General features: G+C 35.3%; 1 protein-coding gene across 2 annotated transcripts; it reads right to left on the reverse strand.

The window, feature by feature from the left end:
- Window positions 1–1,983: 1,983 nt before the first annotated feature.
- On the reverse strand, window positions 1,984–14,954 carry LOC106062653 (succinate-semialdehyde dehydrogenase, mitochondrial-like). Of its 2 annotated transcripts, none has more exons than XM_056026559.1 (12): window positions 14,790–14,954; window positions 11,459–11,588; window positions 10,592–10,713; window positions 9,829–9,912; window positions 9,560–9,730; window positions 9,076–9,192; window positions 8,677–8,820; window positions 7,107–7,250; window positions 6,042–6,200; window positions 4,394–4,563; window positions 3,972–4,030; window positions 1,984–3,558 (listed from the first exon to the last, which is right to left on the reverse strand). In XM_056026559.1, exons 2-12 carry the CDS (start codon window positions 11,535–11,537, stop codon window positions 3,347–3,349), a joined length of 1,461 nt encoding a protein of 486 aa, XP_055882534.1. In that variant the 5' UTR covers window positions 11,538–11,588; window positions 14,790–14,954; the 3' UTR covers window positions 1,984–3,346. The 2 variants fall into 2 exon arrangements, with proteins under 2 accessions (XP_055882534.1, XP_055882533.1); XM_056026558.1 differs by lacking the exon at window positions 14,790–14,954 and adding an exon at window positions 14,295–14,451.
- Between the last annotated feature and the right edge of the window lie 8,913 nt (window positions 14,955–23,867).

Below are 23,867 nucleotides of genomic sequence, written 5' to 3' on the forward strand. Positions count from 1 at the left end.
ATGCGCATGTATGTGGACGAAATTCCATCCTACTTTCGAAATCTACTTCACATCCTATTTGCCCTTGTCAGAAATCCAATGAAAGTCAAAGTTATGGATGTTCAAGAGACAGAAATAGTTGAACAGCGAAACATTTCTCTTTAATTACACACGTCTGGATCAAACGTTTGCAGTCATGTTGTGATTTGTGTGTGTTGCAGTTTATTCTTCCATTTACAATAATATCTTTTTTTTTTCCCCGAATCAGCCTGTTTGTTATGAAGTTTAAATACAGACAAGTGTCACATATTTGGAATGTGAATAGGAAATACAAATGTAAATAAATGCACGTCATAAAGAAATTATTTCATTGATTTGTAATTGGAGAAATGGATATTTCAAGAATATAATGACATTTTGTACGTTGGCAATGCAAATCAGATATTTACATTAGGCCTCCAATTATAATTCTGTAACATCATACTTGTAAACAAAAATAATTTACTGTTAGGGGTCGCGAATAAGTGAGGAATTGTAAAAAGGGGTCGCCGAGCAAAAAAGGTTGAGAACCGCTGACCTAAACAATGAGGCCGCTGTAAAGGGAAGATGCCAAGATCACTGACATATATAAATATAATATCACCCAATTGTTGGCATTTACACTCGGTCTAGGCAACACAGAGAGCAGCCATGACAGGCATGCATGGGACTCTCACAAGCGTAGATCTAATAAAAAAAAGATTCGAAGTGTCTTGCTTTTGCTTGGGGAAAAAAAATAGTGGTGGTGAATACTGGAATACTGATTGTTTGATATGGTCTACCACACAATAAATTAGTGGTGGTGAATATTGATTTGTTAAACAGGGTCTGCCGCACAATAAATTAGTGGTGGTGAATACTGATTTGTTTGACATGGTTTCTCACACAAAAAATGACATTTTTTTTTTTTCAACAATAATTTTAATGTGAAATCCATGCAATCACAACCATAGTACAACATATATAACAATTCAACAAACATTATATCTCTTTGGCACAGTTCATGTACACTCATTAGAACTCTCATAATAACCCAACTATTTTACATGTAATCATTAACTACCACACTTCAGGACAATAAACTCATACAACACTTTGACAAAAAAAAACAGCTGTCTATACTACCAAATCACAGCAACAAAATCTTGTCTAACAAAAAAAAAAAAAAATAACATTGACTTGAACACCTTACTAGATTATAAGTCTAAAGGGAGATAACTTTACATTTGAGTACATTTAGGAATTTAAATCAAAATTATCACCATAGACAAAAAAATGTAACATAAAATTATACTGACTATATCATTCTCCATATTCTTCTGTATTCTCATGTTCATATTGGGGGTTGAGATGATTAGTCCTATATTTGAGATGAACTGTGCAATGGTCACCAGATCAGTCTTTATTTTTTAGGAGAGGGGATTTTGTTCAGAAATTTCAGCTAGTAAAGAATGCAGCTTTGAATGACATGGTCTCTGGAGAGACTCCACATGGGCATGTTCCACAAGATTCAAAGAATATTGTCACTGGGTCTTACATTCTGTGTTTCCTTCTTAAAAAAACATAGTAACTTCCTTTTTTTAATTGCAAAGTGTAGAAAATATTGACTAGATATCTTAAATCTGTCTTAGGGATAATGTACATATTTTAGGATTTTAAAATTGCATTTGATAATGCAAAATCTTATTAAAAAGAAAAAAAAAGGTAACTTTTAAATTAATTTTTTTTTCTGTTTAATCAAAACTAAAATTGATCAGTTAACCTGATATAATTTTTGGCTTTAGAAATGACATGTGACATTTGTTGATTAAATTTACATCCATTAAAAAAAAATGTCATGTATATATCTAATTACATATAAGCTTTCATAATGAGGCTTTAAAAAATGTAATTTTACAATTTCTACAAAAGTAACTGTAAACCTTTATAGAGTTGAAATGGTTATCTAAAAAAACAAATCTGATCTTCATAAAGTATACAGAACCATTGCCCTCTCCTATGCCACATCTTGATATATGAAATAAAATACAAAAAATAACAAGTAATTAAAGCTACTCAATAACTAATACATTTGGCAGATAAAAGTGAGATTTTTCTCATAAAGATCTTTTGATAACAAGAAATCCTTACAACAACTAAATAAGAAAAACAATTTTCAGAACATGACAGATAACATTGTACACAATATTCTATCTATAACATAAGTCTCAAATAAACAAGATATGATTGTACATGATGATTTATTATAACACTAGGACCAAGACAAAAAAAAACATGAACTATATTTTTTTTTTAATTTTTCCTACTCATCCAGGAAAAAATAAAAGCTACAAATTGGGTCTGACCTGGTTAATTAATCTGCTTACAATTACATATAGCAAGCAGACCAGTTTTAACCTAAATGCATTCAAGTGTTTACAATTAAATGACACCTCCCCCCCCCCAAAATTTGTTTGAAAGAAATCACAATTCTTCAGATAAATCTCTTAACGAAAAAATCTCCCAACTGCATTGATAATATGGTTTACATTGGACTATAATGGAACTACAGTACAAGACAACAGTAAGACTAACTTACACCGGGATGTTTTATATCTGGGCAACTTGATATGACCAGTAAACATTGATTACCTCCTAACTTTATAGTGTAGGACTTACAATATATCCCCAGAAAAGTTTGAAGACTCCCTCCCTATTTCCCTGACCTCAAAGAAAGTTCAAATTTATTCTTAGATAACTATTTTTGTGAGGAAAGGAGTGGGGTTGGATAGGAAAAGAGAACGTGGGCTAGAAGGGTTCTCAATTGACAGCCCAAATTAAAGGGCTCGAACACTTCTGTATTATGGCACCAAAATAAAAGGGAGACAATATAATACTGGACAAAACCTGGTTTACATATGGAAATGATGACTAGCAATAGTGTAAGTAAATGAAGTGGGCAGTAAACTGACATATGAAAAATTGTGGGGAAAAAAGAATAAGAAAATAGTATACAAAAAAAAAAAAGATAAACAGAAAAGAGAAGGAGAAGAGAAATAACATGAAACAAGTTTACAAATGCCACACAATAACATTTATGTTAAAAAAAACATTTCAAATTCCTTGTGACAAATTTATAAAAAAATTAAAAAATTCCTTTTACCATTTATACCATAAAGTATAAAAAAAATGTCTGAATTTGTGTAGAGTATAATATTTATACATGACCATTACAGGGTCCAATATGTCATTGTCATTTATCTTGCAGCTGGCATTGTATGTCACATCCGCTTGTACATTAGCTGAGTGACACATTCAAGAGGAATCATTTGAAGTGAAAGCATGTTGTTTAGGAAGTGATTCCGCCATAGCAAATATTTTTACGGACCAGATACTCGTCTAGACCATACTTTCCTCCTTCTGAGCCCAGACCAGACTCCTTCCATCCACCAAAAGTGGATTCCACTGCCGACACAATACCTTCATTCACACCGACGAGGCCGTACTGAAGTTTCTCGGACACTCTCCAAGCCTGAGCAATGTCAGTTGTGAAAAAATAGCCTAAAAAAACAACAACAAAGTTTTCAAAAAGAGCAATAAATTTGTTATATAAAAATGTTAAATACGAAATCAGGCTGTTAAACCAAATTACCATTCGTATTATATTTAAAAATATGCATGAAGCAATGTTATAGTTAAAAACAAAATCGAATTATCCATAGCACACATGTAAACAAATGAGCCCTTCGCTCTTGATTGCAACTGAAAGCACAGAAAAAAACAACTTTTCTGATGTACAATGTTTCATTTATTTTGCAGTGTAATAATAGCAACAGACCAATGTTGTTGAATCTGACAGCATAGAAAATTAGTTAATTACCCAGCATTTCTTTTGTGTAGCATTGATAGGTAATACAATTTTTTAAATAAAGAAAACACAATTTCTAATTTAAAAAGGTAGACAGTCAACTTACTAGCCAGGCCAGCTGTAGTGTTATTGGCTATCTCAATGGCTTCTGCTTCCGTTTTGAATCTGGCATAAAATTAAAATATTGTCATGTATGAAACTTATGTCAACAAGCAAATAGTGAGTGATGTTTCGTAAATCTATAATGAAATTATGTTACTATGATCCCACCATACTGAAATTAATCCATTCCAAGCCTTTTTTTTTTAAATCACAGTATCACACTTTAATTTTTTTCTTCTTTCTCAACCTCTGTCAAAGTAGACAACCAGTATCATTTATATTTAAATATTTTCTTATACATTTCTTTCTTTAAAATACATTTACTTGTTGTGCATTGTTGAACAATCATATAAACTAAATACTCAATTATTATTATTTATTTAAGAAAAGTTAAGCAAAAAAAAAAATAATTTAAAAGGCAGTTACTTGACGATTGCAGCTACCGGTCCAAAAATCTCCTCTTGGACAACTCTCATGTCTACTGTAACATCTGACAAGAGAGTGGGCTCGTAGAAGTTACCTCCAATGGCAGCATTCTTGCCTCCAACAATCACTTTGGCACCACAAGCAACAGCGTCTTTCACAAGCCCATCCACCTGATACAGGAAACAAAAAAAATATTCATTTTTAGGACACCCTGCCTACATCAAAATTTTGGTTTAGAAATCCAGCACTTAATCATACAATTATTATTTTATGAACAAGTACAAAAAACCAACAAAACCACTCAAAATAATGACATTTGTTAGGAATCCAAATTTGAGCTCAATAATTATTTAAAATTAAAGCATTACAACAGAGGAATCTGCTTAATAATAAGGGCAACGACCTAAGGAAAAACCCTTGCCAAAGACAGAACAAAACAATGAAATGAACATTTAAATAGAACCCTGGGGAAACATCAGCTTTGTCTGCATTAGATGTTATGAACCAGAAACAATGCCTTGGTATAACCAAATGTTGTTCTAGTCAACAATGCTTGTCCTTCTTCTTCTAAGTTCTCTTTTTTATGTTGGAGTGTTCAGATGACTAGACCAATATATGAGATGAACTGTTGGAGAGTTCAGATGACTAGACCAATACATGAGATGAACTGCGCAGTAGTTTGCAAATCACAGAGATCTCTTTATAGTTTTCTTTCTATTGGGGTGTTTTGGGGCCAGTCTCTTGTACAGGCCTTTTGGTAAAGAGAGCAATTTTGGAGGACATGGTTAGCATTCTCTGGTGACACTCCACATGGGCAGATTTCACTGGTTCCAATTTTGAGCTTCCGGTACATATGTTGTGTCCGGTCCTGAGTCGAAAGATTAGACGATAATAGGCATCATCTTTCTTGCGATTTGGATGAGAGCTTGTCCATTTCTCATTTATTTTATTTACTATTAGTTTCTTCATTTCTTCCGGATAAAGTGCAAAGTTTAATTGTGAGTTTGTTCTTCCACTCTTGGCGAGTGTGTCAGCCTTCTCATTTCCTTCTAGTTCTAGATGTGCTGGTATCCATTGCTTGTCCAAAAATGTCTTTATATAGATATAATGGTTTATTTCTAATCACACAGGGTACCATGCTACACATTTTGAACTGTCAATGATAAGAATTTGATTGCTGTCATCCCTTGGGCCTAGAGTGCAAACATTTCAACGTGTGAGTTTATATGTATCACCATGAATATTAATAATTAAAATGTATTCAAATAATTTCTTTAAATATTTTCCCTTCTTTATCTTAATTCTGTCAGTACATGTTGACAGAGATATGGACCAGTATTTCAGAGAGGTATATGGGCAAGTACATGTCCTGATATGGACCAGTATCTTTGAGAGGAATAAGGGCAAGTACATGTCCTGATATGGACCAGTATCTTTGAGAGGAATAAGGGCAAGTACATGTCCAGATATGGACCAGTATTTTTGAGAGGAGTAAGGGCAAGTACATGTCCAGATATGGACCAGTATTTTTGAGAGGAATAAGGGCAAGTACATGTCCAGATATGGACCAGTATTTTTGAGAGGAATAAGGGCAAGTACATGTCCAGATATGGACCAGTATATTTAGGAAAATAACTTTGCTCTTTACCTTCTCCACAGCCCTAGAGTTTATCAAAGGTCCTTGATTCACTCCTGGCTCCAAACCGTTTCCAGTTTTGAGAGTATTTTCTATGGCTAGAGCAAGGGCATGGACAAACTTGGCATAGATGCCTTCCTGTACCAGGACTCTGTTAGCACAAACACAGGTCTGTAAGGAAAAATGTGTGGCCGAATCAGAATCAAATGTTATGCTTTACAAAAAACAAGTTTGTTATGCAAATGTAATATTACCAACTATTATATAGAGTGATATACATTTGAAGACTGCTCAAAACTTTTTTTTTAGAAATAAAAAAGAAAAAAAAGTACAATTTATGTAAAGCAGATAATTATTTGTAAGGCACTTTCGCGCTGTCTTATGCAGATAAGTCAAAGGGAGGCAACTCTAAAATAGTTAGTCGATGCTGATATTGAATATTGAACAAGAAGTTTAATAATAATAATGGGAACCATCAAATGTCGGCAAGCTAAATCTCTATGTTCATAAAAAGCTCCTCTCTCTAAAGCTGTCAAACGTATTTTGTTTACATACGTTTTTATTTCACTATTCTTTCTCAAAACCTAGTCTAGTTTTTACTAATCATGTCATTGTCTCTAAGTTTAAACTTTCCCTATTTACAAAACAAATAACTCATTTCTAATCGTGTCACACATTATCTGACTTAACACATTCACTATCATAGATGTGAAGGTCAAGCATGTTGACCAATATGATTAAAACATTTTATTAAATAGTACAAGTTTTCCAAAAGAATCCAGGATGGACCAAAGGCACAGTGAGGGTGACTGATGACACTCTCTAGTCATTCTAGCTAAGTGACATTTTTATATTTTATTTCATATGTAAAGTGAGTTCTATTTTACACACATGTAACTATCTATACGCTGAAAAGGAAAAAAAAAATGTGTACTCTGCATGCTTCACTGACTAAATAATAGTCACCTTCAACGGATGTTCTTTAATACATAAAGCACAAGCCTTCAAAGTATTTTTGTTGACAACTTAAATGGTGAAGAAAGAATAATGGTCTGTGATGGACCAGTCATCACTCACCTGCCCAGCATTTCTGAACTTGCAGGCTAAAAGTCCATTCACAGCCTTCTGTAGGTCAGCACTGTCAAATACAATGAATGGAGCATTGCCACCAAGTTCCAGAGAAACTTTCTTGACAGTGTCAGCACTTTGTGACAATAACAGCTGTGGGTAGAAGATAATTAATTATTAAATAAGTGATTACTACTTAGTAAGGCACTCTATTTTCAGTGGGCACAGACAGTGAAAAAATGCAGAGTAGAATTGCCCAGTATAAGATAAAGTAAAAATGTATTCAACATCATCCAACAAACTTCATACAAAAAGATAGAAGCATTAGGATTATTGGGTCTCTTGCTAAAGTATAATTAAACTGAAATATGACATAAATAGAAGGATAATTCATATTACTATAAATAAATATGCAGTTATTTTATGTAATTCAATATTGTGAAAAAGAAATCTCATTTGACTGATAAACAATTTATTTATATATATATATATTTTTGCAACACAGTACATATCTAAAAAAAAAAAAAAATCATAAGTCTGTGACCCGGTGTGAGACCATTGCAGACCTTGTAATGTTACTGACCCATAATTATTGCCTTTCCTATAGACGTATCAGCTTTAAGGAGAGAGGGAATCGCTGTGTGTGTAAAAACACCCCAACAATAGCCAATTCCCAGGCTCTCATCTAATCCTACACAAAATGAGCCATACTCGACATGAGCCACAGTCGTCTTGTGACTGAAGGAGACCAATATAATAAGACAAAAGATATTTTACAAAATTAAAACTGTGATAAAAATATTAAATATGTTTCTATTATTCAAAATGTAGCAATTATTTCTCCCCACTGTCATATATGAGTTAAAAATTAAGACTGAAATGAATGAAACTGCTAACTGCCTTCAGTCACCATTTGAGCATATGCAACTTTATTTCAAGTTACATCTGTAACTTTATTACATGACAACATTAGGTTCTCAAATGGCAGTTGTGTTTAAAATCAATATCAAGTTACTTAAGAGCTAAATTTGGTTACAAGTCACAGCTTGCACACTATGATAAAGTTCAAAGGTTATTACATTCTGGCTATTGCATTTTAAAAAGTATGTATATGTCTATTTAGAGTCATAAAGGTCATCAATATGGACATCTTTAGACAGTGGTCACAGCTCAAGGGTCCTGTTGAAAAGCTGCAGATTTTATTAAAGCATTAAAGAGAAAGAATATGCCAGAATAAACTTAGTATTTCATTCATGAAACATTCACAAGGGAAAAGATGACAAGCTGTGAAATTACTGAAGTTGGACTTACTACGCACTCAAAGCGCATTAAGTTTGTAGATTTTTGTGTTAATACAGCTTAAAATCTGGGATGAAAATATGCACCCCGCCTGGCATATTCTAGTTTTTTTTTAGAATAATAAGAACTATTCATCGCAAAAAAATAAAAAAGATGAATAACGAATGTGAACTCTTATAAAAAGTAACAAACTGTTGAAGGTGTTTAATGTGACAAAAAGTCTTTCACGTTAATATAATGAGCAAGAGCTGAGAGATTAGAGAGTACATTGTGAGCTTACCTTGCCAACTGCGGTAGATCCAGTGAATGAGATTTTAGAAACCAGAGGGTTCTCACACAATTCTTTCCCAATAGGCCCAGCATTACCACGATCACTGGTCACCACATTCAAGACACCGGGAGGAAGGCCAGCCTCTTCAGCGAGCTAGACAAACAAATAGCTGCATTTGTTATGCATTCTTTACAATGTCACACCAAGGTTGCATTAATTCACCATAGTTATAGTCTGATTGAACAAAGTTATTTCAAAGGGATGAAATATAAACAAATATTAAAAAACATGAGGTATTTTAAAAGCACATTTTTTAAAAATTAGGTGAATGTAATTACAAAAGAAAAAAAAAATACTACCCAAAAAAAAACCTTCCAATATAAAATTTGGCCCTAAAAATAAATTTACCTTGCAAAGGGCCAAAGCAGAAAATGGAGTGTCTTCTGCGGGTCTCAGCACCACAGTACAGCCAGCAGCAATAGCAGCACCAGCTTTACGTGTCACCATGGCATTTGGGAAATTCCACTACACAACAGGAAAGAAATATATGATATTGAGTTTTGTCTTTCTCTTTATGACTCTGGAGACAAGTTAAACTCACTAGGAGTCATAAGAACATTATGTACATAGCACAACAAACAGTTTCATTAATTTTCCCATTCATGTTTTCATGTAACCAATTAGTTTACATTAAAATATTAAAGTCTCCAAGAGGTCTTCAATCCTGGATATTTGGGTCTAATTTACACAGTTCTCTACCCTTAAGTGATCATGTTTTTCTCAAGGTAATAAACAAAAAAAACTTTAAATTATGTAAAAATATTTACAAATCCATAAACAATATATTTTTTATTTAACAATACTTTAATAAAAATGTATGATGAAAACTTACAGGAGTTATCATGCCAGCAACACCAATGGGCTGTTTGATCACCAATGTTCGCTTAGATTGGACAGGCGATGGAACAACATCTCCATAAGTTCTTCGGCATTCCTCACCAAACCACTCCAAGAATCCAGAGCCATAAAGAATTTCACCTTCCGCCTCAGCCAGAGGTTTACCCTTGAAGAAAGACATGTCAATGTTTGTTAGTAATTAGCTATGTGAAAATCAGAAAACAAAATCTTGCTGCAGGTGTTTTGGACAGAGACAATACTTACATTCTCTTCGGTCAGTAATGTAGCCAATTCTTTCTTGTAATTCAAACTGAGATCGTACCACTTTTTCATGATAACACTTCGTTCCTATAGAATGAGAAAACAATATTTGACTGTAGTACTGTTATAGAATGTCTAAATAATAATCTCCACCACAGTTAACATTTAATGGTAAACAATCTGGAAATGCTAAATTGTCTTCAATTTAAACATCATGGACAAAAGCTTAAGATTACTGCCTAGTCATGTGTATGCCCTCTGGACTGTCATTTAATGGACACAATGGATGGTCCTAGAACTGAACTCTGCTGCCACTATCCCCATCTGTCCTGCGGGAGATTTGGGCTAGGAAGTAATTATCCTCAGATCTGAAGGAACACCCGAAACATGTAAAGCAAACAAACATCTACAGCAAAACAAATATACTTCTGCTTTAAAATGGTTGAAACATCTCCTTTTAAATATAAAATCAAAGGCTCTGGATATTCTTTTTGCCTAAATATAACTTATATTGTTGAATCTGTTCAAAAGACTTCTTTTCCTCATTGTCTTGCTTAAAATCATATCAAATCAAATTGTTGATCATTTGTACAGAGGTTTTTAGGCATTTAATAAAATGTTAAATTCAAATTTTCTTTCTGGCTTTCTATCAGTGGCAACAAGAAAGGAAAGGGCGAAAGAAGTTGATAGACTGCAGGTTCAAATGATATGAACTTAAAATAAATTGTACACAGCATGCAATCACATGAAACAAAATCAAGCAAACCTTTGGTAAGGTGTTCTTCCAACTCTTAAAAGCTGTGTGTGCAGCTTTGATAGCATCACGGACATCATCCTGATCCATGTCAGGAACTGAACCCAGCACTTGTCCAGTTGCAGGGTTTAGAACTAACAAATACAAATGTCAAGCTATATGTACTTGACAAAATTTTACTTTTACAAAGTATTTTATACAAATAAACTTATCATACAATTTTTATTTCCTCATTTAAAAGTAATTAACTTTTCCACTTCCAAGACACTGAATCCCATTTTAATATGTCTGAGAAGCTACAGAGTCTTGACCAGAATGGTAACAGCCAAGCATTGCATAAAAACTGTAACGTTATTGTCCAGAATTTTGTAAAAAGATTTGAGCCTATAATTTTTAATTAAAAGTGATAAACAAGTAGCAGGGCAAGAAACAGAACATTTTTTTTTACTAATAAAATCAAAGTTTAATTTCAAATAATCATAGGTGTATTTATAATACTTATAATAAGGCCTGTCTTCGAGTCTGAAGGTTAATGAGGAATGCAGTATTTCCAGTGGCTACGCAACACCAGCTGTGACCTACATATTTTGCCACATCCAGGGCAAGCATAACCATTGTCAGCTGGTGGTCGATTAAGATTTTCTTCTGGCCCTCTATGTCTGTCCAATATTTCATCTAACAGCATTTATGACTCTTGCAATGTTTAGATTGACAATTTATATAAATATGACATAGTAACTGATACTTAAAAGCTGATGATTCATTTGAAGTAAAAAAATTGTTTGATGAAAGTGTGATGGACACTTAATGTGGTTAAAAACATAATTACTGCCAACTTTAGCTAACTGTAACATTGTCTCTTATAAATCTTATTTTTACCCTCGTAAGTTTTCCCAGAGCTCGCAGAGATCCATTTTCCATCCACAAATGCCTTGTCAGTCTTAAGATTTAAACTCATGTTCCGGTAGCACAGAACAAATGCACTGTGCAGCTTTTTGCAAGGTGGAAACTGTAGGGAAAAAAAAAAAGAATATAGGCCTAATTTGTGTTGAGCATTTCTGTGTTTCCTTGAAAAGAATTTCTCATAGTTAAAGTTTTCTGTAGTACATTCTTAAGGATCGCAGCAAGACAACTAACATTTTGGCTTTGTTGGGTTTACATTGGCGTACATATATCACTGCCAAGTTTTATTTAGCATTCTCAGTTCTAATAGTTTTGATACCTTTTTTAAAATAATAGTTGAAGTGCCTGCTTATGAATAGTACTATAAAGCTGGGAAAAATATTCAAATGCTATTAAAGCAGAATTGATTTTGTAACTAGATGGTGCAGAATTAATCTTAGACAAAAACTCCATTAAGTGAATTAATGAATATATGTATTATCTCTCTATGTCTATAATCTCTACTATAAAGTAGAATGTAAGGCGTATGTATGTATGTTACGAATAGAAATCAAAACCACTTGACCAATCTTGATAAAACTTGGCAGAAATATTCCTTTGGTACTAACTAAGACCATAGTGTATGTATTGTAGCCCTAAAACAAACTTAAGATCCTAAAAAAACCCGCTATATTTTACCTTTACCTATCCCCTTAGTCTGTTGGACTGTTGGGGCACCAAGCAAGATTTGTTGACCATTTCTCCTTTCTCCATTCCTCCCTGTCTACTGCCTTGTTTAAAACCTCTATCAATGGTAGGCCTATCCATTTTTTTATGTTGTCCTCCCATCGCTTTCTCTGTCTGCCTCTTCTTCTTTTTCCTGGTACTGTTCCCTGAAGGAAGGTATTTGTGAGCCCCGTGGATCTTGAAATATGGCCATATATTTTAAGCTTTCGTTTCTTTACAATAGTTAGCAGGTCATCATGGAGTCCGCACGCTGCAGTAACCCTGTCTCTAATCTCTTGGTTTGTGATGCTGTCTTTGAAAGTGATGCCTAGGATCCTTCTGTAACATCTCAATTCCATTGCTTGGATCCTCCTCTATAGCTCTGCAGTCAGCGTCCAAGACTTGCAAGCATATAAAAATGTGGCCATGACCAGGGAGCACATCAGTCTCAAGCCCTTGTCTTTCCAAATTATTTTCAGTTTTGTAAGGGATGCTGTGGATTGTGCTATTCGGGCCAGTAGTTCGGGTTTTGTTTCCTCATCTGAGACAAGAGCTCCAAGGTATTTGAAGCTGTTAACACTAGTCAGCTTTTCACCTCCAATACTGATGCCTCTTTTAAAGCCCTGTTGGCTATTGGTCATAATTTGCTTTTTTTCGGCATTTATTTGCATGCCATATGCTGCGGAAGTCTTGTCAATGCGCATCACCAGGTCAGCTGGTTCTTCTGTTCTTGCTAGGCCATTAATGTCATCTGCGAAGCGCAAATTAGTGATTCTTCTTCCTCGAATGCTAACAGTACCATGATAGCCCTCGAGAGCATCTTCCATTATCCTTTCAAGGAAGATATGGAAGAGTGTTTGTGAAAGTAGGCAGCCTTGTCTTACTCCAACTGTGGTTTTGAACCAGTCCCCAATATTATTGTTGAAGTACACCGCACTGGTGGCATCCTTGTAGAGGTTCTGGATAACTTTGATTATGTTTTTATTGATGTTGTACTTTTCCATTGTCGCACAGAGTGCCCCGTGCCATACTTGATCGAAAGCTTTTTTGAAATCAATAAAGACATGGAAAAAATTTTCTTGGTGTTGGAGATATTTTTCACAGTATTCTGAGGTTTAGGATTTGTTCTGTAATGCTGCGACCTTGTCTAAAACCCGCTTGTTCTTCTGCTATGATGTTGTCTGCTATCGGTTTTAGCCGTTTAATATAATTTTTAACAGTACTATGCTGGATGGCTTATGAGGCTGATGGTGCGATAGTTTTGACAGAGTTGTAAATTGCCTTTCTTTGGAAGGGTTATGATGAGTGATTGGGTCCAGGGTTTGGGCCATACTCCTGATTGCCAGATCTTGTTGCAAATCATATAAAGTGCGTTTATCATGCTTTCTCCTCCCGCCTGTAGAAGATCACCAGGAATGTTGTCAACTCCAGCCGATTTCCCTTTTTAGGGCTTTTACTGCTGCTGCTACTTCCGAGCCAAGAATCAGATAGTCGTCAATGTTGGATACTGCCGGGACATTTAGTATCTCTGTATCTCCTGAGATTTCAAAGTTATACAACTCTAAACAGTATTCTGTCCATCTTTAATACATCTTTTTCCTCAGTTAAGCATCTATTGTTTTTGTCTTGTATTGTGTTGGTTCTTCCATGCTTTGAGGTAGTGAGGTCCTTCACTAGTTGGTACGCTTTTTTACTGTCGTTCCTGTTAGTTACTATGTTAGTCCCTGTTCAATTTCAAATTGAACAGATCTAGATCTATATTATTGTCAAAGTCAAAGTAGATCTAGCCTCTAGCTACTTATAGTAAATAGTTTTATTTTATATATAATTATTATAGTAATAGATCTAGATCTACTATCATCTAGATTGACTAGATTAGAATTAGATCTTTGATCTAGACTCTAGAGATAGAGAGTCTAAGTCTAGATCTAACTCAGTAACTGAATCTAAGTCTAACAGTAACAGTCTAAGACTAAAAAAGTAAGTCTAAACACTAACTTAGTAAGTCTAATTTATAAATTTAAGTTTAAGTTAAGGGGCATTATGATTTAATTTATGTCTTTACTATATAGACTTATACCATGCATATTTGTTTACTAGATTCTACCTTGTTTATCATTGCCATGTTGATTAAAAGTGCATGAAAATGGAGCATTAACCGCAGACTTTGACGTATTGACAAGAAATATAAACTGAACAGGAATCAGCTGCTACAAAGAAAATATCGAAAGTAGATCATCCTTATAAAAGTTTGGGTTTTTAGTTTTCAATTCGCTTTTTAAATGGAATTTTTTAAAATATATTATATTATTATACCTTATATCATATTTATATTTATTGAGTGTAATATAAGGTATAAGGTATAAGTAAACCTTATACATTAATAAAAGTTTAGGTTTGGTGTTAATCTGACATTATACTCGTACTGTAACATGTAATGCTATAATACTTGTTATGACATTTAAGTAAAATGTTCCATATTATCTTTAAATTCAAGGTTAAGGTTAAATATAGACCTAGATTTATATTATGTTACGTTGAAATTAAAAAATCATTGTAATATAAATAGTTTTAAAATATTGAAGGCATTTTTATAGCTTACCAGTGACACGGCAAATAGTCGGTCTAAGAACGAAAATGAAGGCTATCTTTCAGATTTCGTTATGAGATCTTGAAGTCCACTAGTTCTCAAACTAGATATGGCTATCTTTGAGCTATCGTCATGCAAAGATTTTAATAACCAATACAGAAGAACGATGTTATCATATCACAAGAATTGACCTAGTAGGCCTATATTGTTCTTTGACGAAGTAAACTGTCATGGAAATATAGGCCTAAACAATGTCGTACAGAATTAATGGTGCGGGTCCTTGCTGTGAGGTGAACTTTTTTATCCTGAGTAAATTCTTTATTTTTATTTTCAATTTTGCAAATGTGACCCGCATGTTTGACAGTCATAAACTAGGCCAATTCGTTGCCCCACACATTCGTGAATAGGGCCTAAAATGAAATGTCTTGGTTCTGTAGGCTCTATTGTTTCTCAACGTCGACACGTTCCTCTCGAGTTTGATCACTGCACGCGGTCATTTCCTTGCGTTCATCAACAGATTAGGCTTATCGGACAATATTGTGTTATAAAAAAAAAAGCCTGTGGACAACGGCTTTGTCTGCACGAGATAAAGGAAGAATATGCATGTCGCAACTGGGTTTGCGTAGTCATCTGAAACACTTCACTCACATTAATCTTCGAAATCGAAGACATTGCCTTTATTATCATCTCATATTCACATTTAAATATTTCATCTCTTGCTACAGCTTTATGCATTGCTCGTAGAGGCATATTTCTTATTTCGTACGCTTGGAAGAATTAGTTTTCTAGTGCCATCAGAGCATTGCACGGGTTGCTTGAATCAGCCAGAAAAACCAATGACTTGGTTAAAATTATGGCGACATGTGAATCAAGTTCGCTTGCAAATCTTGGACACTAACTGCAGAGTTAGAGGGGGGGGGGGTCCTAGCCATGGAATCGAGAAGGATCCTAGGTATTATCTATCAATACAGGATCACACACACACACACACTCACACACACACACATAAACAACGTAATCTAAGACTGTGTAGGCCATATCACATCACGAAGTTCTCAGGACTCGCCTTGACCTTCCTGTAAGGAACAGTACTGGGAAAAGAAGAAGAGGCACACTGAAGAAAGCAATAGACAACATCAAAGAACGGACGGGAGTGTCATTAAGAGAGATTCTAATCAAGACATAAGATAGAGGAATGGAGAAAGACCAGCGACAGATCATGTGTGGTGCCCCAACGGCCCTACAGATAAGGGATAGGTGAAGTAGCTTATTAACATGCACGACCTTATTAACGCATGATTACGAGTATGAATAATTATCTTTTTCTTGGAATCAACGTCTGCAACTTTTAAAATAAGGTAATAGATATTATGCAGCAAAAGCGCCATTTAAGGGGAAGCCCGACAAACTTTTTTTTTGTTTAAGTTTTGCTTAAACTACATTAACACTTTAAAGATTAGTTCCCCTTTCAGACCGAGCTATCTATAGAGCAGATGATGTCAAGTTTATATGTTTCTGTGGCCCACGGTTAATACTGCACCTCAGGTAAATATTAGTGGCCAACTACTTGAAATTTTTGATCACTTTAGCTATCTTGGCTCCATCATATCCAACAATACTCTACTGGATAAAGACATAAACAACAGGATAGCCATGGCAATGGGCACCATGTCACGGTTGCAGAAAAGAGTGGGGGCCTACATATTGCTGACTAACAATACTAAAGCCTTAGTCTACCGGTCCTGTGTGTTGAGCACTTTGCTATACGGAAATGAAACATGGTCAACCTACTCATGGCAAGAAAAAAAGCCGAATGTCTTCCACTTCCGATTCCTAAGACGGATCTTTAAAATAAGGTGGCAAGATAAAATAACCAATGGGGAAATGCTACGAAGAGCAGGGTGCCAGGACATCTGCTCTATTACCAGCAGCAGACGCCTTGTCTGGCTTGGCCACGTTCGTAGAATTCCAGCAGGTCGACTTCCACAGGACATCCTGTATGGCGATCTAATAGAAGGCAGGAGAGCCGCTGGTCGTCCACTTTTGCGGTATACGGATGTATTCAGACGCGACATGAAGCTCTTCAAAATCGTCACTAGCAGCTGGGAAAAAGTAGCACTGGATAGATCCACATGGAGAGAGAGAGAGAATAAATGAAGGGTCTCGGATTGCAGATGCCATACACAACAGAAGCAGAAAGAAGGGTGAAAATGCAACGGCGCCTGGTGATTACATATGCCCAACCTGCGACCGCAGCTGTGTATGAAGGACTGGCCTCTTTAGTCACACAAGAAGTTGCAAAGGGAAAAGATCGTCTCTCGATACGTAAAATGCCACATGTGGCCAGGACAGCGACCAACATCCTTTACTTTTCCCTAACTAATGTTAGGTAGTATTAGGTACCCATTAGATATGGCTGGAATCAGAGGCGTCTTAAAGATCCCGAAATTCAAAATACAAGTCTTTTCCGAGATTTGAACCCAGGACCCCATGTTCGGAAGCCAAGTGCTTTACCACTCAGCCACCGCGCCTCCAATTTAATGATAGTTTTTTTTTTTTTTTTGTTGTTGTTATTGTTTTCATACTAAAGCATGCACACAAAGTTTTGAAAGACAGAGATACGGAGATCATTATATAAAGCAGACCTCATCAAGGTTCCTACTTTATATAGGCTTATATATCATTTTTTTGTGACAGCAATAATTATGATATCATCAATACCGTAATTGAGAAATATCTGGTTTAATTACGTCTGCTTCACGTCTCGGATATCACACTTCACAGGTGGTGAAATTCCGTTCTTGACACAGGTACCGTATGTATTTAGGGACACAATTTTAGGGTCCACATCTAGATTTAGGTCCTATATGTTGGTATGATTGACAGTCCGAAGACCAAAGTTTTCTAAAACGATAAATGCTTTTTTTTTTTTTTTCTGTCTGCAATATGTCCACAGATCACGAACCACTGTTTTCTCTGCTGTGACAATCCCTATTAGAGTCACTCGATGCCGATAACATTTCAGTAGCAGGACGAAAAAACAAAGCCTAACTTATTGGAGATGGAGCCTCTCACTTCTTATGAGTTAGAAACATCCAAAAGTAAGTTCCCCAAAGGCTGCTAACTTTGAGAACCCTGACATTGACACATGCGAGTTACACACAGCCGGCAGGTAGACCAGTGACTTGAAAGTCAACAGATAAAAGTCAACAAACACACTGACCAAATAGAAAGAGGCAAAGGCATTGGAGAACGCTGTGACTTGAACTTTCAAAACGTTTATTAGACAGTCCTGTTCTTTGCAAAGTGTAGACTTTAAAAATAAATATCATCCCCAAATAGATTTTAAGAGCTTGACTAAGATATTTGAAGACGCTAACTTCGGTTAGGCACACAGAAATACACTGGACACAAGTTCAGTACACAGTAATATTATTATAGCTTTTATATAGCGCTACTTTCATGCTTATAGCATGCTCAGAGCGCTTTTGGTCCAATCTCATTTGTGGACCGGTGGGGGGGGGGGGGAGGGGATATCTAGGAGTTGGTTTTCCGTGCTGCCTTTAGGCGCTCAGTAAACACAACTCTGCCCGAGTCGGGTGTCGAACCTCGAGCCCCCTTCTAGGTAGCCAAGCCAAGCACTTGGCCTCTCGACCACGCTTCCCACTTTGACTCGCATGAATCACTAGTTATCGGACACATTGAAAGCAGACACAATTCACAGTCTTGTTCGCGGGTGAAAAGTCAATGTGACATATAGTGACATGGTCATGCAACGAAAACAAACATTTTGTCACGTGATAATATTCATAAAACAATGAAAAAAACTGTCACGTGATAGCCATTGTGTATTAAAAATTAGATGGTAATTTGTATAGAAGAGATACAGAATCACGTGGCTAAATGTTGTTTGTTTACGATTGGTGAATGAGGTCCATTGCTTCTAATGATTGGATGGCTGCCTGGTTGTGTAGTGTGCGCTTTGGACTGTCGTCTCGATGAACCCGGGTTTGAAAACTGTTTCCTGGCCGTTCTCCGCAGACCTGAGGGAGGTTTGGACCTTAATGTAATAATATGTAACTCAGAAGGAACATCTAAAACTTATATCTCGAAAAAGCATTTGTTCGTCTCTTTAGCAGCTTCTAGAGTGGTTATGTAAGCGTATCGATAGGAGAGACTAATGGCAGACTTGGAAACAATTGTCCCATCCCATGCAGACAGAAATTAAAACAAACTTTTGGCGATTTTCACGACACATCTAAATAATGCCAAGGACGCTTAATTGAACTTCACAGTTGCCAACTAAACAAAAGTTACAAACGGAAGAGGTTAAAAATGATTCTGCATTGCAAAATTATATAGGCACCACACATTCTGTGAATTTAAATACATAGCTCATGAACACTGTTTTTTTTTTGTACAACAGTTATACCAAAATTCTTTCTTTTTCTAGTTTTCCCGCCATGTATACAAATCTCTAACCAGCAAGACGACTCTCACAGTAAGATAAGACAACTCTGGTGATAATGTCAAACTGTTTTGTTGACCAAATAAGGAGAAAATATTGGAGAGTGTCATAATACATAGAGAAACCCCACGTAGTTGACCTCGAACTAGAGATGTAGACTTCCTCCCCCCCCCCCCCTGCAAAAATAAACTCTTCATAACAACGATATGTCTGTCTGTGATCTCAGTAATTAGAACAGGAGATTAGTCATTAGTGCATAGTGGACTGAACAATACTGAACATAATTACAGTAAGTCTAAGTCTTGGGTGATTCTAATCATTTAGATCTTACTAATCCTGACTTGTGACAGTCTGACCAACTAACCAGACACAAGATGACCGACCGATCATTGGTTCTGTCTGCGTAATCGATGACCTAAATTCAAATTGTAATTTACTGTACCTTCTCGAACTTTTTTTTCCAATAGGAAGAGACAGTGTGAAAACGTCAATACCAACAGAGTAGATTGAGTTAACTTTCTTTTTTTTTTGGCCTTCACCCAATTATGAAGTTGAAGAAACAAAATGGCTGTCTATCCAACAGAGGGAATACGTTTTAGATTCTAGGTAAACACACCGATAGGCGTCGGATGTAATTTTTGTATTCCTAATGAACGTTTTGAAGCAATAGAATTACAATATTACTTTCAATCAATGCTTTTCTGATGTTAACTCATATTAAGGTTTAAGGTTCGGGGTTCAGCCCATCTAATATATATATATATATATATATATATATATATATATATATATATATATATATATAAAACAACTAACGCAAAGTTACTGTCACCAAAGTCCATTAGAGTCGCCAGTTGGGGGTTGGGGGTGGCTGGATAAAGTTCAGATCCCTTATCCAATAAAATACCAAAGCAAAAACAGTCACAGAGCTCGCTCAGACCCCCCCCCCAGCGGACAAGAAAATGGTATCTACTGTCATCGTACTTACTCTATAGACCTCAAAAAAAAATAGAAAGGACTTGATCTAGTTTTGATTACTGTCGTTTCATTAGCATTTAATTCTACATCATATGGGCAGCTTATTGCAGGTGAAATGTAAGTTCTTTTTGCGTATATTGTGTTACAATATAGATCTGTGCTGTTTGGAAGACAGTTGCTCTCTGTCCACTAACGTCTGCTAATGGCTGCTGGTACTAATTGTCCCATTTGTTGAAATATAATTAACACGAAGTGAGGACTACAGCTAGATTATTGTGACATTTTAACACAGTCAAGGACTCTCTCTCTTTTTTTTCCTTACTTTAAAAAGCGAATTTGTAAAAAGAATCGAGTTCAGGATAATAGCCAGACTGACGCTGGGCCGGATTTAGATTTCATAAGGCCCTTAGACAGGGGCGGACTGGGTGTTAAAATCGGCCCGGGCATTTCTATACCATTCGGATCCATAACTTGTTTACATAATATGATGGGCATCCAAGTCTAGTTCTACCTGTCCTAAAAATCATTTTGTTATGTTTGATAATGTATTGATAACTTTACGCATGCAGACAGTGAACTCTATATATTTATAAGAAATATAGGACTTTTGTTACTTTTTAATCGCTAAGTATGTAGGCCCTTCAAGGATGAAGCCGACTAGTAGCAGTGTCTACGGGTGTAGGCAATTACATTATTTTGGAAAATGTGTGTAGATTAAATTAACATCGCACTGTAAGAGTCTGTTAAAGTTGTTTGTTTTTTTAAACACAAAGCTCAGAGGGCCCCTTTTTACAACAGAATACAATAAAACCTTTAACAATTTAATACTTTCTATTGTGGCATTCTTGAAGCCCTTTAGGTGGCCTTACCGGCCCATTTGTGTACCGGCCCACCGGGCATTTGCCCGAATGCCCATATAGCCAGTCCGCCCCTGCCCAAAGCTTTTTGACACATGGGCCCCTTTTAATCAGCATAAGGCAATGAATTCCTTTGCTTATTCTTCAAAACATTTTTTGGTGGCCCCGGGCAAGTGGGGGCCCTTGGCTATAGTTTATTTTGCCTATAGGTAAATTATGGACCCAGCAACAATTTTGTTAGCTCTATGGGTAGACGTACATTGACTGTTATGTTCAGTCAGTTTTTTATTAAGCCGTCTAATTAGTTACTTATCAGTATGCAGCGACCTTGCTAATTTTAGTTTATGTTGATTGATTTCTCATTTTCTACCCAGTAGTTTATCTGATTCAAAACGTTTGTCACAGAGACACAAAGATAAAATATTTTTACGTTTTTATAAAGCTTATATAAACTCTGTCTGTCTGTCTGTCTGTTTGTCTGTCTGGTAAAAATGTTTCTACACGTTAGTTCTCCCATACCCATATCTCGGATTAACTCTTTCACTCCGTAATTATTTACCACGTTCTGGTGGAATCAACGCTGGTATCGTCAGTTAGGAGAGAAAGAGTTAAGTTGAAATTTTGCACACTTATTTCTTTTATCGAACAACACAAGAATCAATAACGAGAAAAAACATTTTAAAATACTTTAAAACAGCAAAACAAAGCTCCTACAAAGTGTAATTGTATCCATTAGTTTGGATCAGTCATGTAGTTAAATTTGTAATAGATGTAAACTAATAATAATAAATATGTGCGATTAGAAATATTTTTATCAATTGTTTTTGTTTTATCAATTGTTTTTGTTTTATTAATTGTTTTCATGCTTAAATTTCTTTTTTTATATTTTTTCATTTTCTAGTTTTGTTTTCTTGACACTTGTTTCAATTGTACCACCATCTACGCTGTTTCGCCAAGACAATCAATGACTTAATGAAGATTAAAATTTCCATGATTATAACTACATTAAAACAATGGATGTAATAGATATAAATATATTCTAATATTTTTTATTATTTTTTTTAGGGTCACTCTATTAAATTGTAATATAATACTTAAAACATAAAACAAAAATGTAGAATATATGGTCCTAAAGTAGATCGAATTTGATATTACAGATGCTAGGCGAACGAATGTTCCCAATTAGAGTAATATATCTCATCTTAACCAAATTAAAAGTACTTTTCAATCAAATTTGTTGATAAAGCGGTGGGGGGGGGGGGGGAAGTACTCATAGAATCAATACTAGGTCTAGAGTCCAGACGACGTTGTATGGTCAGGTGACATTCATTTAAGAAGCAGAAGCGGTAGTCTGGAAAGTGTTATCATAAGTCAATCTTCCTATAACGGCTCTCAAAATGAGAAAAAAGGCTTAACCTGAAAACCAACATGTTTGAAAAACGAGACGCCGGGTACAGAGGAAGTAAACCTTTACATGAAATCGTGTGAATGTTGCCATATATATATATATATATATATATATATATATATATATATATATATATATATATATATATATATATATATATATATATAATATATATGAGCACTTGTTAGAAGCAAAGTACGCAAGCGTTTTGGCATCAGTTTTTGACATCTCGTTTTGGCAGTTGTGTCTTAACGATAATTTAAAAATACAACACCTTTTATATAACTAACATTTTGTACTATACTATGGTACATACATCTCTCCTCCTAACCCATAAAACGTAGAAAAGGTTTACACGTAATAAAAGCTTGGAAAATTTTCCGAAAACATATTGCCAACTATGAAAGGTCAGATTCCTGAGACAAAAATTTAAGCATGCTCTTTCTCCCCCCCACCCATAAAGTAGGCCCTATTGTATTTTTGTTTTATGAATATTTTTATAGTGGAAGATACAAAAAATTAAATAAACCACTTTTTGTGTTAACGAAAAATTGACTGATATTTTCTCTATCATTGTTTCTCTTTTTTTTTTTTGTTTGGACAATATTAAATAGCACTCAACATTATGACTTCTGAAATCTAATGGGCAGAATCAATATGCAAACAATAAACAAGAAACGTCACGTGATATTACATAAATGACCTTTTAACCTTACCGCATCTAGAGATCACCTAAAAAATGTTACAAAATAGTTGGAAATCATTTCACTTTTGCTTCATTTAAGAAATATTTTGAACACAAACAAACATATAAAACATAGATATGTATATTTTTGTTAAAATCTTAATATATAAAGCAGAATGTAAGGCGTATGTATGTAGGCCTATGTCCCGCATAGAAACCAAAACCGTTAGACCAATATTGATAAAACTTGGCGTAAATGTTCCTTAGATCATGGCGGAGACCGTAGTGTATGTTAAATCTCACTTTACCTGGAGGGGAGGGGGCTAAAAATAAAATACCTAAATTTATGTCTATTAAAGAGCGAAACTCTTTTACAAATCGGTCGAAACGGGCCCCCAGGCCGCGGGTCATATTCGGCTAGTACATAATCAAATGAGAATATTCCTAATGTGTCTACAACATTTAGGGCCAAAATTTCACGTTCCAGAAATGGCAGCGTTGAACAGACAACTGCTTCAAAACGGCAGCTTTAAAAAAAAAAAGACTACCGCACCAAAACGGCGACGTTAAAAACGTTTCTGGGTATCTGAAAACCACGACAGACTCCCCGTTGACAGTCGTACCGACAGAACAAGAAATGTCACGTGACATTACATAAATGACCTTTTGACCTGACCGCATCTTGAGATCACCT

Source organism: Biomphalaria glabrata, chromosome 4, assembly GCF_947242115.1.
Source record: "Biomphalaria glabrata chromosome 4, xgBioGlab47.1, whole genome shotgun sequence".
NCBI lineage: Eukaryota > Metazoa > Mollusca > Gastropoda > Planorbidae > Biomphalaria > Biomphalaria glabrata.

What these genes read in the sequence shown, in the direction of transcription:
- LOC106062653 (XM_056026558.1), bottom strand. Translation starts at nt 14,342, where the DNA reads ATGCTCCATTTTCATGCACTTTTAATCAACATGGCAATGATAAACAAG. An exon ending in CATTACTGACCGAAGAGAAT is followed by an intron (nt 9,731 to 9,828) that starts GTAAGTATTGTC and finishes TCTTTCTTCAAG; the next exon opens with GGTAAACCTCTGGCTGAGGC. An exon ending in ACTCTAGGGCTGTGGAGAAG is followed by an intron (nt 4,564 to 6,041) that starts GTAAAGAGCAAA and finishes TTCCTGTATCAG; the next exon opens with GTGGATGGGCTTGTGAAAGA.